General features: G+C 41.3%; 1 protein-coding gene across 2 annotated transcripts in view; it reads left to right on the forward strand.

Annotated features, from left to right (window-relative positions):
* SPTLC1 (serine palmitoyltransferase long chain base subunit 1) overlaps positions 1-18,261 on the forward strand; it is a 69,630-nt gene that overhangs the window by 41,898 nt on the left and 9,471 nt on the right. For both annotated transcript variants that reach the window (XM_066368408.1, XM_066368407.1), the window contains exons 7-12: positions 270-399; positions 4,279-4,368; positions 9,661-9,768; positions 12,326-12,421; positions 13,188-13,284; positions 14,533-14,587. In XM_066368408.1, the coding sequence (XP_066224505.1) occupies positions 270-399; positions 4,279-4,368; positions 9,661-9,768; positions 12,326-12,421; positions 13,188-13,284; positions 14,533-14,587 (576 nt within the window). The remainder of the gene's footprint in view (positions 1-269; positions 400-4,278; positions 4,369-9,660; positions 9,769-12,325; positions 12,422-13,187; positions 13,285-14,532; positions 14,588-18,261) is intronic.

The following is an 18,261-nucleotide window of genomic DNA, read 5'->3' on the forward strand; positions in this document are numbered from 1 at the left end:
AGTCAGCTGAGACACTACCCTTAGTGAGATGCATGCTGACTTCTGAGAACTGAAAATACAGGAGTGTGCTTGTTAGAGTCAACATGCAGTGTTGTGAGAAGGATTGCAGAGGAAGTGCAAATAATGATGTGCAAATGTTCAGACGTGCTTTATTTGTCGTGTACACGTTAACAAGTGGATGTTGATCACTACTAAAGCAAGCGTTCCTTTTCTAAGAATGTTGACAAGGCCCTTTAAACCCAATTGTGGTTGTTCTTTCTTCCTTACAGGGACAGAGCTGCCTGCTTTGCTATTCAGAAAGGATTACAGGCGTCCCGTAGTGACATTAAGTTATTTGAGCATAATGACATGGCTGATCTGGAGCGACTGCTAAAAGAACAAGAGGTCGAAGATCAAAAGGTATAACTCTTCTGAAGAAAATGTTGAGTTCTTTTTTACTTTGTAACCAGCTAACTTACATGTGGAACATGATTTGTCATGAAAACTTGCCTGAGGATCACATTTGGACACTAAGGACGTTCCTGTTTATTAAGTGTACTTCATGGTACAGAGCCAGGTCTGACTAATCACCCCGTCACTGCCATAATTATATGTGGCAAGTTTGGAGGCCGTCATCAGGCAGCTAACGGAGGGATGAAACAGCCTGCACTAGGGTTGGGGGTGGGCACTGTCAGCTCTGCAGCAATAGCTCCAGAACTCATTACAGTGTCAGTGAGGTGCACCTATGAATTCAAACTAGGTTAACTTCTGTCAGAGTAAATCATGTATCAATTAAGTGGAAGAAACAGTAACAGCAGGTCAGAATTTATGAATTTATGAACACAGTGAGACTCCTCCCGCACCACACCTTTATGCGGTAGCCCCGAGCAGCTGCTATGGGGAGCCCAGAGTGGCTTCCTGTCACCTTGCAGCCATTTACGTTTTCTTCCCTGTAGGGGAGGGGTTTGTTCCTCACATTCCATTGGCGTGCAGCAGAGGAAATGTGTGTGGAGCTTCATTGTTAGAATTATCATTTATTTTCTGATGACATGGATGCAGAAGGCAGCGCTGCCTGTGGTTCTGCAGGATCTGTGCTGTGTGGACTGTACTAGGGACCTGGTTTCCACAGCCTGGGTCTCAGCACCGCTTTCAAGCAGACTTGTCCAACATAGCTCATTCTTTTACTAAGATAAAATTATGAAATGTCTGTCACGTTCCTTAATTTTATATTAATTTCTGCTCTTCCAGATACTATTTGCATTATTACTTTAGGATCCTATCATCTTTGTCTAGATGACAGCCTAAGCACATCTATTAAAGAATGTGTTACATTCTGTGATGAATTTCCATCGTGATACAAAGGCTAGACTTGCTGTTTCGTGCTGGATGTGCTACCGGCCAGGGCTTTATAGTTACACAGTTGAGGAAAATCTTAAAATTGAAACTGTTCCATTAATGACTTTCTTTTTACAAATTGTAAAAGATGTCCCTTATGCAATTTAGTATAGAATGCACAATCACTGCCCTGAGTAGTGGGACCAGGGACCAGTCTGCTGTGGAGTTTATTGTGCCAAGTTAGTATTGTTCGGGTTTGGAAAACATATCAGGTGTCCTGTGTGTTTGTGTTTTACCAGATTTATAATCTGGAACTTTTTTTTTAGAATAATAAATATAATTATCTTGAAATTTATTTTCATTTTATAGTTTTTACTTTTTTACTTATTACCATATTTTTCACTCCATAAGACACACCTAGGGTTTTAAGGAGGAAAATAAGAAAAAAAAATATTCTGAACCAAATGGTGTATTAAAATATTTAATAAAATATACCACAGTAATATTTCAACAATGTAAACTCAACAGCAGTATTAACAACCATTAGCACTGTCATTAACAAACAAGAAGAGACTTTAATGTTCAAATACTCTTCTAGTTGTTCAGGAGCCCACAAGCAGCTAAAAAAATGAACATTCACTCCATAAGATGCATAGGCATTTACCCCTCCACTTTTGGGGGAACAAAGTGTGTCTTATGGAGCGAAAAATTCAGTAATTTATACTACATTTTCCTGCCAAGAGTAGACTTTCTAAATAACTACATTTTAGTTTTTGAAAATAATACCTTTTCAGTTTTATTTTAACATGAATATAAATGTTAAATTTTTTTAGTATTTTTTTACTTAGATGCTTATCTTTCCTTTGAAAGTAAGTTATTACAGTTTATTTCCCAAGATGTTTCTCATTTCCTACTGGGTTCTCTTGTCCCATATCCTCCTAAGAAATAAAAGACAGTAGATAAAAACAACAGTTCATAGAAGAAATACAAATAACTGAGTAAGTGAATAGTAGCCTGGCTTCAGTGGTAATTAGAGAAATTAGGCTAGGCAGTTTTGCTGTCCAGTTAGGGATATTCTTTAATAGTAATAATCACTGTGTGATGACACGGAGAGCCGTCCTATAATTCTGGGAAGAGTTTCAGTTGACATGGTCATTCTAGAGGGTAAGTGAGCAAGTATATTACAGTTTTTTTGTTTTTGTTTTTTGGTGACAGAGAGAGAGGGACAGATAGGGACAGGCAGACAGGAAGGGAGAGAGATGAGAAGCATCAATTCTTCGTTGCGGCACCTTAGTTGTTCACTGATTGCTTTCTCATATATGCCTTGACAGGGAGACTACAGCAGACCTAGTGACCCCTTGCTCAAACCAGATGAGCCCGCACTTAAGCTGGCAACCTCGAGGTTTCGAACCTGGGTCCTCCATGTCCCAATCTAATGCTCTATCTGCTGCGCCACCGCTTGGTCAGGCTCCTCAGTATTCTTAAATGTCCATATCCTCCAGGCTTGTATGTGGATTGCTGTCTGTAATCAGAAGTGGTATTTGCAATATGATGTAAAACAGCAAAATGAGGGAAACAGCCTACTTCCAACATTGGGAGAATCGTTCATTTTTGGTAAATATTAAATAATGTGGAAATGCTCATGACATAATATTTTTAAAATTCAGGTCCTAAGATTGTTCTAGTGAAATCCTGATTTGAACAAAGTAATTTATAAAGATACGTTTTTTATAAGAAAGACAAAGTTATCAGTGTATGATGTGATGAGCTAATTACTTCTTTTTTGTACTTTTCCATTTCCTAAGAGTTCTAGTGAATATTTTTAAGTCCTAAATAAAACACTTCATTTATAAAAGGCAGGGAGAAGTGGGATATGCCCCCATGTCCTCATCTGGGACTGCTAGCAGACCCATGGCCTTTGGGTCTATGTTAATGACAGAGTGGCACGGACCAAGCAGACTCAGTGCTGGCTGCTTTTGCACACTTAACCAAGCGCCTTTCTAAGTGTTCCAGCTGTGGGTTCTAAGAGACCCCTTAGTATAGCTCTAATATTTGAGTTTCTAGCTATCCACCAGACAGAAGCTTAGCAGTCAGAACCTTGAAGTAGCAAGGTGACCGTAGACTCTCTGGGTCTCAGTGTTTTCAGCCTCTCACACCTGAAGTATTTCCACATTCAGCAGTGGGGCTTGGAATCACTGGGTGTGGGGAAGGAGTGTGTGATCCGAAAAGTCCCTCCACATACTGACTTCCAGCATCACCAGGGAAGGTCATAGTCAAGTTTCACTTGACCCAGTAGTGAAGAGTAAGGAAGAAAAAGGGTTTCATCTGTTTTTTGGTAAATAAAGTAAAGCAGGGTTTGTCTGTTTTTTAACTTTTATTATGAAAAATTCTGGACATATTCCAAGGAAGCACAAGTATAATGAAGTTCCTGGGCCCTTATCCCAGCTTGTTACCAACATCTGCCATTCTTGTATCATCTGAATCTCTGCCTGACTACCCACTACATCTCTGTGATGATGACTGACATTGTTGTAATAGTTATTTTTATTTTAGGTGAAATTTACAGACACTGAAATACACAGATCCTAGCCATACAGTTTTTCCCAGTGGTTAGACCTGTGTAACCCTGGTATCTTGGCCCCTATCATGATATCAAAAGTCCTATCATCCCAGAAAGTTCCTTGGCCTCCTTCCCTGTCATTCTGGGCTTGGAGGTGTTTGTTTGTGTGATACTATTCTCAGAGTGCGTAAACCATGTGTGTGCACGTGTGTGTACGTGCACATATAAGGTCTCCTAGTGGACTGTATGAACTGAAATCCACATCTGAGAGGAGGAAACATGACCTGAGACTGGGCTTGAAATTCACCCAGACTCTTATTTATTTAATTTGATGAATGAGTCTTATAACAGATTTTATATTTGGAGTTACTAAAATTTAAAATGTCTGGGCTTTTTTTCCAAAGAATCCTCGCAAGGCTCGTGTGACTCGGCGTTTCATCGTGGCTGAAGGGCTGTACATGAACACTGGAACCATCTGTCCTCTTCCAGAACTGGTACGTGGCTGGCTGGCTGTCAAATGAGTGTTCAGACTAGGTGCAGTTTGCTATTGTTTTATGACTATTTTTAATGTATAGCGTCCACACTGGTTTGCACAACAGGTATCATAAGCACATTCTAATCATACCTGAGATGTAGATTAGCATTCATGCCTACTTTGGCCTTTATAAAGGAATCAAGACTCAGCTTTTTAAAACCAGCTTCATAGAGGTATGCAGTTAAATGTACATTTTGATAAGTTGTAACAGCTGTATATACCACTGTCACCACCACCATAGTCAAGATATAGAACATATTTATCACTTCAGAAAGTTCCCTCATGCCTGAGTAGTCAGTACCCCCAGACTTGGCCCAAGGCCACCATTAATCTTTTCATTCCTATAGTTTTGCCTTTTGTATAATTTCATAAAGATAAAATACCATATGTATTTTATAAAACTTAAGTTTTTTAATAGGAAAGCAATATACTGTTTTTAGAAACCATGACTATTGGGCCTGACTGGTGGTGGTACAGTGGATAGAGCGTTAACCTGGGACACGAAGGTCCCAGGTTCAAAACCCTGAAGTCACCGGCTTGAGTGTGGGCTCATCTCACTTGAGTTCAGGATCACCAGCTTGAGCATGGATCGTTGATGTGATCCCATGGTCTCTGGCTTGAGCCCAAAGGTCGCTGGCTTGAAGCCAAGGTGGCTGGCTTGAGCAGGGGATCAATGGCTTGGCTGCAGATGCGTTGTCAAGGCATGTATGAGAGCAATTAATGAACAACTAAAGTGATATGACTATAAGTTGATGCTTCTCATCTCTCTCTCTTACTGTCTGTTTCTCTCAAGTATGTGCACTTAAAAAAAAAGAAAGACTTGAGATTTTTTTTTTAATGGAGGTGAAATTTATATTACATAACATTAGCTATTTTAAAGTATACATATCAGAACCTGACTGGGTAGCTCAGTTGGTTAGAGCATCATCCTGATACTCCCAAGTTGTGAATTTGATCCCTGGTCAGTGGATCAACCAATGGATGCATAAATAAGTGGAACAACAAATTGGTGTTTCACTCACTCTTTATCCCTTCCTCTCTCTCTACAATCAATAAAGTGTACAGGTTAATGGCATTTACTACATGCACAGTGTTATACAAACATCAACTATCTAGTTTAAAATCTTTTCATCACTCCCCTGTACCCATTGAGCAGTCTCTCCCCTTTTCCCTCTCCTTTAGCCCTCAACAACCCCCAGTCTGCTTTCTGTCTGTGTGGATTTACCTAAACTGGGTATATCTGTAAATGGAATCATCCTCATAGACATCATATATAGTAGTTCACCCCTTACTTCAGGGGACACATTCCAAAAACCCCTGTGGACACCTGAATTTGTACATAATATCAAACCCAATATATACCACATTTTTCTTATAAATGCATATATACGATAAAGATAAACCTATAAATTAGGCACAGTAAAAGATTAACAATGACATAATAAAATAGAACAATTATAACTACACTGTGATAAAAGTTATGTGAAGGTAGTCACAGTTTCAGGGGGTCCCTTGCTGAAGTCTTGTATAGGCTCCATGCCTCCAGGTGCAACTGTCGCCATCAAATTGGGATACATTTCCTGTGCACATCTTCCACCTGCTAATTTAATGTCTTTTCCCATTCATGTACTGTGATTGTAACTTGTAGTTTGAGATACAATGAATTTCTTTTATCTTCTTCACAATTTCACAGATAGAAGATTCATTCTTACTGTAGCTCTTAGCAACCTAAGCATACAATTTTTTTTATTTTAATGGGGTGACATTGATAAATCAGGGTACATATGTTCAGAGAAAACATCTTTAGGTTATTTTGACATTTGTTTATGCTGCATTCCCATCACCCAAAGTCGATTTTTTTTAAGTCAAGAACTTTCACCTTTCCATGTAAAGAAAACACCAAATGGCTTCTCTTCAACATCTGAATTGCCAGCATCACTACTCTTGCACTTTGGGGCCATTAGTAAGTAAAGTAAGGGTGACTTGAACACAGTCACTGCAACACCTCGACAGCAGCTCTGGTAGCTGAGACGACTACTAAGTGTGTATTGTGTGGATACGCTGGACAAAGGGTGATTCACGTCCTGAGCAGCACTGGGAATGGCGCGAGATTTCATCACACTACTCAGAGCAGCATGAAATTTAAAACTCAATGAATTGTTTATTTCTGGGATTTTCCCGTTAATATTTTCAGACCACAGTTGACTATGGATGAGTGAAACGGAATGCAAACTGAGGCTAAGGGGAGACTACTGTAATACATGACCTCTGTGTCTGGCTTCATTCACTTAGGTTAATGTTTTCACAGTTGTAATTTGTAGCATGCATCAGTACTTCTTGTTAATACTAAGTAATGCCATGTTTATAGATATACTGCATTTTGTTTATCTGCTGATGAACTTGGATTGTTTCCACTTTTGGGGTATTGTGAATAGTGTCATTATGACCATTTGTACAAGTATTTGTTTGAATTTCTGTGTTTTTTTGTCTGTATATCTAGCAGTGTAATTGCTAGATCACATGGTAGCTTTATGTTTAACTTACCGGGAAAGTGCCATACTGTTGCCCACAGTGGCTGTGCCATTGTATTAATTATGTACTGTATTACATTGGCCGGTTTTCCTGTGTTGAACCACTCTTGCATTTGACTATTGAAATTTGAATCTATGAGTTCATCAGTTGAATAAGGATTTTAAATGAGAGTTTCTTTTCTTGTTTTTAAAGTTTTTCACTATGTTTTAAGAAAATACAGATACATCCTAAGTATCAATGAAAAATATGTATTTGTTTCCCTCTCCTTGTTTTCATGAGTGTCAGAGACTGATAGAATAATGAGGGGGAGGTGGTGGGCAAACGATACTAGAACTGTATGTTACAGGGCTACGATAATGGAGCAGTACTGATGGGCAAGTGCACAGCTGAGCAGTGACACAGTACTGGAAGTGTAGGGGCAGGTGAAGTATGAGTAGTGAGGGTCAAAGGTCACAGGACACAAAATAGGGCTTGACTGTGGGTTTCCCTTCTTTTACTGATTTTTTTATTTGCACACTAATATGTTTATAATGTTATTAAATACGTGTGTGTGTGTGTGTGTGTGTGTGTGTGTGTGTGTTTAAGTAAGAGGCTGGGAGGCAGAGAGACAAACTCCCACATGCACCTTCACCAGGATCCATCCAGCAACCCCCATCTGGGGCTGATGCTCTGCCCATCTGGGGCTGCTACTCCATTGCTTGGCAGTCGAGCTATTTTAGCACTTGAGGTGAGGCGATAGAGCCACCCTCAGTGCCCGGGGCCAACCTGCTCGAACTACTTGAGCCATGGCTGCCACAGGGAGAGAGAGAGAGAGAGAGAGAGAGAGAGAGAGAGAGAGAGATGGGGGAAAGGTGGAGAATCAGATGGTTACTTCTGTGTGCCCTGACCAGGAATTGAACCTGGGACTTCCACATGCTGGAATGATGCTCTGCCACTGAGCCAACCAACCAGGGCCTAAATATATTCTAAAACATGATATTTTAAAAGTATCTCATTCATGTTAATGGATATAAAGGAGTCAGTGTTGAAAAGATGTGATTCTCCCCAAATGAGTTGACTCATTTTTAATGAAAATCCAGCAAAAAGCTCAGTGGCCCAAGCACATCCCCACTCCCTCCGAGTTTGATACTGATTAGCAAGGTTAGCCAATAAAATTTTGATGACTAAAAAATAAATAATCTGAGTCTTGTGATATGGGACATCAAATTATTTTATACATGTTGTTCATTCTATGGTTTTAGTGGGAAAAGTTCTTAAAAATTAAATCTTTAGTAATTAAATGTGTAATACTAGCACAAGAAAAGATAAAGATATATGAGTTATGGGAGAGGTCAATTTCTCATATCACTTATAAAGTTAGTGGTTGATAATGACTTAATTCAGTTGTGAAACTGATCAAGTACATACCATGAGGTGTCATTAAACATTGGGGTAGGAGACCTATACACAAACATGCATATGTTCAACTTCCCAATGTGTAAACACAAATGTGAATAACATGAAATACTTAGAACATGCAGATAGACACATCTAAAAAAATGCCATGGATCCACTTTAGAACACAGTGCCACAGAGGGCAAAAGGCGTGCACTTCCCTGGGACTCAGACCATGTCTAACAGATGGGTTACGTGTCTGTACTCATAATGTCTTACACTTACTTTTTTGAGAAATCGGCACTATGCTGTCTGTATTACTGAGTCTGAACATTTTAGAGCATCTTAGAGTGCAGTCAGTTCTCATTAATGTTTTGTAAACATGCTGCAAATAGTGAATTACAGAATTCGGCCCTGTTGCTCCCAGCACAAACCCAGAATTAGTTTTCTGCAAGCCTCTAATCACAACTTTTCATCAGTCATTCAGTACATTACCTCATTTTACAATATATACGATTCTGTTTGAAGACACCTTACTTCATTTATATTGTTGATTCATTCACATCTAGCTCACAGCCAATAGCAGTCTAACTCCTGCCTGAATGAAGCTCATCTAACACACGTGTTTTCTCCATGAGACACATCACAGCCTTCTCACAATTAGAACACCAGACAGCACCTTAGCCTTTTTTAAGAGAGGCAGTGACAGAGACAGGAATATCGAACTGTTCCTGCATCTGCCCTAACTGGGGAATTGAACCAACAACCTCTGCATTCTAGGACAATGCTCCAAAATCAAGCCGGCCAGGGCTTAATTTTTTTTTCCGGGGGGGGGGGGGGGGGGCCTCACAGCATTCATTTGTTGTTCTGCTCAGTCGTGCATTCATTGGTTGCTTCCTATTTGGGACCCGATCCTGGATCAAACCCACAACTTTGTCATTTTGGGATGATGCTCTTAACCAACTAACTAACCAGCCAGGGCCCTATGATTAGGAGCATTTTAACAAAAATCACAAAATGCAGAAACTATGGCAATGGATAGACTGTTAAAAGGACAGTTGCGAACAGGATGAGCTGAAGCAGTCTCCTCATTCAACTCAGCTGGGAACATGCATGTCGGGTGACTCGGGTTTTACTGCTCTGTCTTGTGCCCTGAGTATTGATTTGGGGGTTACCTATAAATTTCAGCAAGTGTGCGGAGTCACAGATAAGAATCTACCTATATTGAGGAGCAACTGTACATGCTTTTTTCTCCTTTTCACTTGTTAATTTTGTTTTTCCCAGGTTGTTCTGTTTGCTGCTGCTAATCATCAGAATTGTAAAGTTATGTTTTATTAACACTTAGGTTAAGTTAAAATACAAATACAAAGCCAGGATCTTTCTAGAAGAAAGTCTCTCATTTGGAGTCCTGGGGGAGCATGGCCGAGGAGTCACGGAGCATTTTGGAATCAATGTAAGCTCTCCTTTTTGGAACATTCCCTCATGTAGGAAAGACGCAGTTGTGTCCTCTGAGCTGGTTCATGGTCACAGACAGTGCTCCTCGTGGGTGGGTGGGCGGACAGGGCCATGCCACTCTGGTGTCTGTCACTTCACTGAGCCAGACCAGTGGGCCCTGTTTACACTCTCAGAACTATTCACTCAGAAAGGTTCACCATAGAATTTGTGTCATGTCTACATGGTAGTGTTGGATCCTGGCTTTCAGTATCTCTTCTCTAGAAACTATTGAATCTGCCTTCCATTTTGTTTGTTTGTTTGTTTCTTAAAGTCAGTAAGAATTCCCTAAGTGGTTCTTGAGAAAGTATCTATTATGATGGCAGTGAACGGATGTTCTTTTAATATTTAAAGTCCTGACACATAAACATATGTCAGAAATACCAGTGGCCGGGATTCAAAGCCCCTCAAAATGAGTTTGTCATGTTTTCTTTAGCTGAAGGGAAGTGTGAGCCCCACTGCCCTGATCTTAGCGATTTGTGCTCCTGGCCCTCATGGAGCAGTGAGTCCGCCCATCTACAGAACCTGTCTCCACCCAACCATGTGTGTTGTCATGTTGAAGGAATCTTTTCTTCACGTCCTGTACATAAAAGTTTTGCAGCCTGTGTTAACAAGTTGAACTATGAACCGTTAAATCACCTTAGATTAACTGCACGTCACTACGCATACAGTCCTAGAGCAGTTAAATTGACATACACACTCCCAAAGGAATCGAAGATAAAATGGAAATGTAATTCAAGCAAAATTTAAGGCATGAAAATTTTAAAGAGGGAGAAGAAGTACTGTCAACCATCACTGTTCTAGTTTTCTAACTGCTTTCAGCAGTCGTCATGGAGATAATACATATGAGGGCTTGAGTGAGAGTAGAGTATATGGGCTTTGTTTAGATCTTGAGTCAAACAAATACTGTAAAAATACAAAACAAAAGTAAAGCGTTGTGAGACTAATATTTTAACACCAAATATTTGATATTAAGAAATTTTTTGCCTGACCTGTGGTGGCACAGTGGATAAAGCATCAACCTAGAAATGCTGAGGTCGCCGGTTCAAAACCCTGGGCTTGCCTGGTCAAGGCACATTTGGGAGTTGATGCTTTCTGCTCCTCCTCCCCCCTTCTCTCTCTGTCTCTCTTCTCTCTCTCTCTCTCTCTCTCTCTCCCCCTCTCTCTCCTTTCTAAAATGAGTAAATAAAAAAAATTTATAAAGAAATTTTTCATTTATTAGGTGTGATTTTATTTTTGAAAGAGTCCATATCTTGTAGCAATATGCACTGAAATATTTATTGATGAAACTATATGAAGTCTGAAATTAACTCCAGAGAAATAATGAGGGTTATAGTGGCTATACATAGAATGAGACAGTCCATGAGTTGACAGTTGAATCTGGGTGATGGGATACTTTCTTCTATTCTCTCTACTTCTGTATATATTTGAAAATTTTTATAATAAAAGGTGGTTTTTTTTGTTTCTGTTTTTTTAAATAAGAGTGCATAGGAACACTTGGAAAAACACCAGCTATGATCTGACTGGTCATTATCATAGCCATCCGTGAGTAACTATTGATTGGTTACTCTGTGGCCAGGATGAAACTGGATCTGGGGCCTGGAGCAGACAGTGAGGAGCAAAGGATTACTGCAGGAGTTGAGACGATAGTGGGGCCTCAGAAGCCCACAGGGAACACTAGGTTCATCTACTGCCTGGCCCATCCAGTCTGGTCAAAGACTCGATTGCCATGTTCATTTTTGAAGAGATAGATGTGAGTGGGATGTAGGAACAGAGTGCTCAAAACTTAGATTTGGCCTGACCAGGCGGTGGCGCAGTGGATAGAGCATCGGACTGGGATGCGGAGAACCCAGGTTCGAGACCCCGAGGTCACCAGCTTAAGCGTGGGCTCATCTGGCTTGAGTAAAAAGTTCACTAGCTTGGACCCAAGGTCACGGGCTCGAGCAAAAGAGGTTGCTTGGTCTGCTGAAGGCCCTAGGTCAAGGCACATATGAGAAAGCAATCAATGAACAACTAAGGTGTCCCAACGAAAAACTGATGATTGATGCTCTCATCTCTCTCCGTTCCTGTCTGTCTCTATCTATCCCTTTCTCTATGTCTCTGGGGGAAAAAAAAGCTCTTGTGTTTTAAATTTTAAAAAAACAAACAAAAAAAAACTTAGATTGTATTTACCTCAAGTACCTTTTGTGGGGAAGGCGAGGAATGATTTTTGAACCTCTGAATATTTTTAGTATCAAACAGCTTTGGGTTTCATCTTTTGATTTCTCTCTCTCTTCCATTGTGTATAAATTGTTAGCGTATGATCCAATGGCAAGAAAGAAAAAGCAAGACGCTTTCAGGTGGGCTTTGAAACGGCAGTCCTTTTAACGATAGCTCTTGTGTGGTTTGTCCTCTGTTTCCATGTGCATAGTTCATAAAACCCAGATGTTGATGTGATTAGTGCTGACATTTTGTCTCTAGGCTTGACATTGTCTGTTTTTAATCCAGAAATAATTGACACAGTCCCTCTTTTCTGGCAGATCGATGATATTGATCTCATCAGTGCAAACATGGAGAATTCTCTTGCTTCCATTGGGGGATTCTGCTGTGGCAGGTCTTTTGTAATTGACCACCAGGTAGGTTCTTTTCAGAAACAAAAGAAGCAGCTGAAACCCACTGCTGCATGTCACCTCAAAATGTAACTTTTGATTAATAAAATCTCATTCACAGTTAATCACATAATTTTTTTTTTTAGTTAATCACATAATTTTTATTTAAAAGGGTTTTGTTTTTTTTTTATTCAGTGAGAGGAGGGAAGGCAGTGACAGACTCTCACATGCGCCCTGACCAGGATCCACTCAGCAAGCCCACTAGGGGGCAGTGCTCTGCCCATCTGGGGCATTGCTGTTGCTCAGCAACCGAGTTCTTAGCGTCTGAGGTGGGGGCCATGGAACCATATTCAGCACCCTGAGCCAACTCGCTCCAATCGAGCCATGGCTGCAGGAGGGGAAGAGAGAGAGAGAGAAAATCAAGAGGGGGAGGGGTAGAAAAGCATATGGTCGCCTCTCCTGTGTGCCCTGACCAGTATTTGAACCTGGGACGGACCGCCACACACCAGGCCAGTGCTCTACTACTGAGCAAACCGGCCAGAGCCTTAAAAGTTAATTTGTTAAAGAATCACTCAAAATATTTACATTTTGATACATTTTTATATTATCTCCCTTTTTTTAAAAAAGTCTTGTTTTTGTTACCTGTATGAGTTTTATACATGCCTGGATCTTAACTGCCTCACTACTTATACTATCCAGTAAATGATTCAGAGATGTGGTGCGTTTAGATTTTTTTGCTGGGAAAAAAAAAGAGAAATGTATTAGTGCTTTCAATTTGTTTGTTTCTCCTCAGCGACTTTCCGGCCAGGGGTACTGCTTTTCAGCTTCATTGCCTCCCCTGTTAGCCGCTGCTGCGATTGAGGCCCTCAACATCATGGAAGAGAATCCAGGTACGACCTTCCAGCCCAGGGAGTCGGACACTGGCCATGCTCCTGGTGTACGCTGTGGAGGAATTAGTTAGAGGGCAGGATTCATCAGAGAGTAGCTCTGACCTTCCATCATCAGGTGTGACTAATAGAGAAGTAGTTGTTTCTGCATCAGCAGTTGAGTGTAGAGCTGCTCTCTTGTCCCAGAGCTGGAGCCAAAGTGCTGGTTTCCTTGGCAGGTGGAGATGCCCAGGTTGTCTGGTTTCCTTTTTAGCCTTTGAACTTAGTACCTAGTTCACCAGCTATTAAAGCTCACTTCATGCACAAAGAGCTAAATTTAAAATGTGTCTTTGACTGTGATCATACCTCCTCACCAAAGCCTAAAAACAGAATTTGAGAAACAGGCATTACCTGGTATTTCTGGATTTTAAATTTTCTGAATTTCTAAATTTTCAACTTTGGTTTTAATTCAGAACCTTAGGAAATGTGAGTGCTTCTCTGTGCACATTCACCTTCCTACTTGGCCATTGGCCTTCTCAGAGATGTCAGTTTCTGACTTTTCTGTGAGGGAATGGAAAAACACCTAGGAGAGTCATGAATATTACTTTGTACACACAGTCAATATTTTTTATCCAATTGTTTAGATTCCAGAAATAACAAATATATTTGTACCCATTTATTCTTAGCCAGATTATTTATAGAATTTTGGTAAGAACAAGACCCATTGTTCTGCTATGGAAAACGTCATCCCAGATTTTGCTGAAAGTGGGGTGACAGCATATCAGTATGTGTCAAAGATGAACACTTGGGCCTCCAGGGGAGTCTCTGGTTGTCTGTGTGTTACTAGTATGTGGAAGGGTTTGCAGCATTTTAAATTGATGAGCTTGAACTAGATCTTTAAAAATACTTTTAGGTCTGTAATAACCAGAATTTCCAAATATATAGTTGACCCTTGAACAACACAGGTTTGAACTTCACAGACCGCTAATTCACGATTTTTTTAAATAAATACCTGTATTGTTTTCAGTCTGCAGTTGGAAGTTCAAGAATGCTGAAGGCTGACTGTATACATTGATCTGTGTCATTTTATAAGAGACTTGAGTATCAGTGGATTTTGGTATTTCCTGCAAATACCGAGGGACAATTCAAGTTTTTGAGAAGTCAAAAGTTATATGCAGATTTTCAACTGTGAGGGGCAGGGGGTGTCAGCACCCCTAACCCTCACATTATTCAGAGGTTAACTATACTATTGAATGCATTTTTTTCATTCAGGTATTTTTGCAGTATTGAAAGAAAAGAGCCAACGAATTCATAAAGCTTTACAAGGGTAAGTTTTATATGTATGCAGCCAACTTACAAATCATCTGCATCACATTTTAAAAATTAATGTAAAATTTTGAATGTCATCTCTTTGGTTTTAGGTACATTTGATAGACCTGGGTCAGTTTGACTGAACTGCAACTATAAAACCAAAAACTCTATTCACTCAGATTTGTAAATTTGTGTGTATTCATTGTGTCGTTATTTTGAAGAATGTTTTTCTAAAAATGATACAAGCTCTTTAATAATGTAGTATACGGCCCTGGCCATTGGCTCAGCGATAGAGTGTCGACCCGACATATTGGCAGTCCTGGGTTCAATTTCCAGTCAGGGCACACAGGAGAGACGACCATCTGCTTCTCCTCCCTCCCCCACCCCCTTCTCTCGCTCTCTTTCTTCCTTTTCTGCAGCCATGGCTCAATCGGTTGGAGCACATAGGCCCTGGGCGCTGAGGATGGCTCTGTGGAGCTTCTGCTTCAGTTGCTAGAAACGGCTCAGTTGTGAGCATGGCCCCAGATGGGCAGAGCATCAGCCCTAGACAGGGGACAGGGGTTGCCGGGTGGATCCTGGTCAGGGCACATGCGGGAGTCTGTCTCTCTATCTCCCCTCCTCCCACTTAAAAATAAAAAAGCACAGCAGTGTGCAAGGTAAAAATAATAACCTGACATTCTACCACCAGAAATAACCAGCATAAACCCTAGAGAATCTCTTCACATCTACAAATATAAGGATATAATCACATGATGCGTAATTAAATGATAGTCTGTTCATACTGTCCATATTCCTTACTAGAAAATTATTTTTATTTACAGTTAGTGTTTATTTAAAGTTAAGAAGAAACATGTGAAATTGAAGTCAATCTATGAGTGGTTTATTTGTTTTAATGACACAAGAGTACTTCTTTAAGATTTCCCTACAGTTGAAGAAAAAAACTGACATTGGTGACATATTCAGGCAGATTTCTGGTCTTACTGAAAATGGATTTACATTGCCCCAAAGTGTTTTCTTTTGCCTTTTCTAAGGTGAAACATGCCTTTTTGGTGATGAAAGGCCTCTTTATTGCCAGATGCGGAAACCAGAAACTTTTCTAAAAGAGAAGGACAGTTGAAAACTGAGCAGATCACAGCTGTTCCAGATAAAGTCGAGGCAGAAATAATTAAAGTTCTGGGTGTGTCTACCTGATAATAAGATCAGTTCTTGCATGATTTATGGTGCAGAGATAGTGTTTGTGTTGGTTTATGAAATATTAATGTACCAACACAGACCAGCACATTGGAGTCACTGTAAATTCAGGAACAGATGCTCTTCGTGCTGTTTGGCAACGTCAGTGTTTATTTTGTGACTCCAGGTCTCCATTTCTCCCAGCTCTTTCACACCTTCTCATCTCTCCAACATCCTTCATCCTGGCAACCATGCCTCATGCTGTCACTTGGGAACTCTCATTTTTCCTAACAAACCTATCTGCACACTTATGGTATCTGAGTCAATCTCCCCTTATGTTACAGCCAAAAAAATGTTCCTCCAACTGTCACAGCTCTTCTTCCTAAAGCCCAAGTGCCTTTGGTTGTCCCCTCTTCTTGGTGTGGGTCTTCTCCTTCCTGAGTGTGTGGTTAGCATTCGGTGCCCTCTGACCCCTCACATTCCTTCCCCTAAGCACACCTCTACCTCTAGCAGCTCGCCCGGGCTCCACTTCTCCTTTGTAGCTTTTCTTCTCTGGAGTCGTTTGTGCTTTCTCTACATCCTCACCTCTGTTTACACTTGACACTCCTGAATCTGCCTCTGCTCTTCCCTTTGCCCAGACTGCTCCGTTGGGCTTGTCGGTACCTGCCTTGTTGCTGACTCCAGCAGACCGTCTTCAGAACCCATCTCAGTGGTCCCAGTGCCTCCAGCACAACTGGCCACTGCCTTCCTGCAGCTCCCTCTTCCTTGGACTCTGTTCTGGCACACTGGCCGCTTCTGCCTATTTGAGTCGCTTTACCTTGGTCTTCTTAGAATCCTTTCTTTTAGCATCCTCCTCTTCAGGGTTTAGTCATAGGCCGCCTTTTCCGCTGCCTTCTTGGGGAATTGCTTTCTTCCAGCCCTGGAGCTTCAGATCATGACACTTGTGTGTGGGCAGCCCACAAATCTGTGTTTCCACTATTGTCCCACTCTTCAGAGTTCCAGGTCTCACATCCAGAGGCTTACCTAGTATCTCTATTTGGAGGACTCCACAGGCACCTCATGCCCAACACACAGTAAGGCAGGTGTGGGAGTACATCGCACAGGTGTTTAGATATTTGGAGGGAACAGGAGACAGAACAGCAATGATGCCAGTGTGGTAAGAGGGGAGAACGGGCCAGGACATGAAGGGCCGTGGAGTCCTTGACAAAAACCAGGCTCAAATAGGGAGCCATGACTGGGCTCTGAACGAAAGAATGGCATGACATGACTGCACTTTCATCTTAGCAAAATCACTCTTGTGTTGTGTGAAAAAATATGTAATACATATTTGTAAGTACAGAGGCCAAGAGAACAGTGAGGAGATTGTGTGGTGCTGTGTGTAAAAGACAGTGTTGCTCTGACCTTCAGAGTAGCAGTGGATTTTGGATTTTTTTTTTTTTTTCTTGAGAGAAGAGGAGGCAGAAACAGACTCCTTTATGCGCCCCAACCAGGATCCACCCGGCAAACCCACTACGGGGCAATACTTTGCCCATCCGGGGCCCTTGCTTCATTGCAACTGGTGCCATATTTTAGCACCTGAGGTGGAGGCCATGAGGCCATCCTCAGTGCCCAGGGCCAACTCGCTCTAATCAAGCCATGGCTACAGGAGGGGAGGAGAAGATAGAAGTGAGAGGGGGAGGGGTGGAGAAGCAGATGGGCGCTTCTCCTGTGTGCCTGACCGGGAATTGAACCTGGAACATCTACACGCCAGGCTGACACTCTACCACTGAGCCAACTGGCCAGGACCTGGATATATTTTGAAGTTGGATTTGCCAGAAGTTCATATTCAGGGTGAGTGAGGAAAAGATGACTCAAGCTTGCTCTTTAGGTTTTTGGTGAATAACTAGATAGAGTTGCTAGTAAATAAAACGGATAATAGAACTGTTTGGGGAAATTTGTTGGGAAAATCCAGTGTTGAATATGTTAAGCTTGAAATGCAATCAGATGTCCAAGAGATACAATTTGAAGCTTAAGGGAGAAGCCTGACCTAGAGATAAGTTTGGGATCAACTGCATGTAAATGGTATTTCAAGCATATCCATGTGAAGAGGTCAGGGACCAGGCAAGGAGACTGAGAAAACCTAAGGAAGAGTCTAGGGAAAAAAACGTGTAAGTAGGTCAGCACGTCAGGTAGATCAGGTAAAGAGCGCTGAGAATTGGTCCTTTGGTTTTGTAGTGTGGAGGTTACTGCACTCGAGCAGTTTCAGGGGAGCAGTGGGTGCAGAAAGCCTGATAGAAGCAGGTTCAAGAGAAACCAGGAAGGGAGGGTTTGGACACAGTTGCATACCTGTTCTGAGGAGTTTTGCTCTTGAGAGGAATAGAGAAATGGGATGGTGGCTGGAGGAAGAAATGGGTTCCGTGGTGGGAGGTCTCCATTTGTTTGAATATTAGTACCATTAGTTTCTAAATGTCCGAATGCCACGTCCTTTCTTCCTTGCTTGGTCTTTGTCCTTTACCAATTTCCCATTTTGACCTGAATCTG

This window comes from Saccopteryx leptura, chromosome 2, assembly GCF_036850995.1.
Source record: "Saccopteryx leptura isolate mSacLep1 chromosome 2, mSacLep1_pri_phased_curated, whole genome shotgun sequence".
Taxonomy (NCBI): domain Eukaryota; kingdom Metazoa; phylum Chordata; class Mammalia; order Chiroptera; family Emballonuridae; genus Saccopteryx; species Saccopteryx leptura.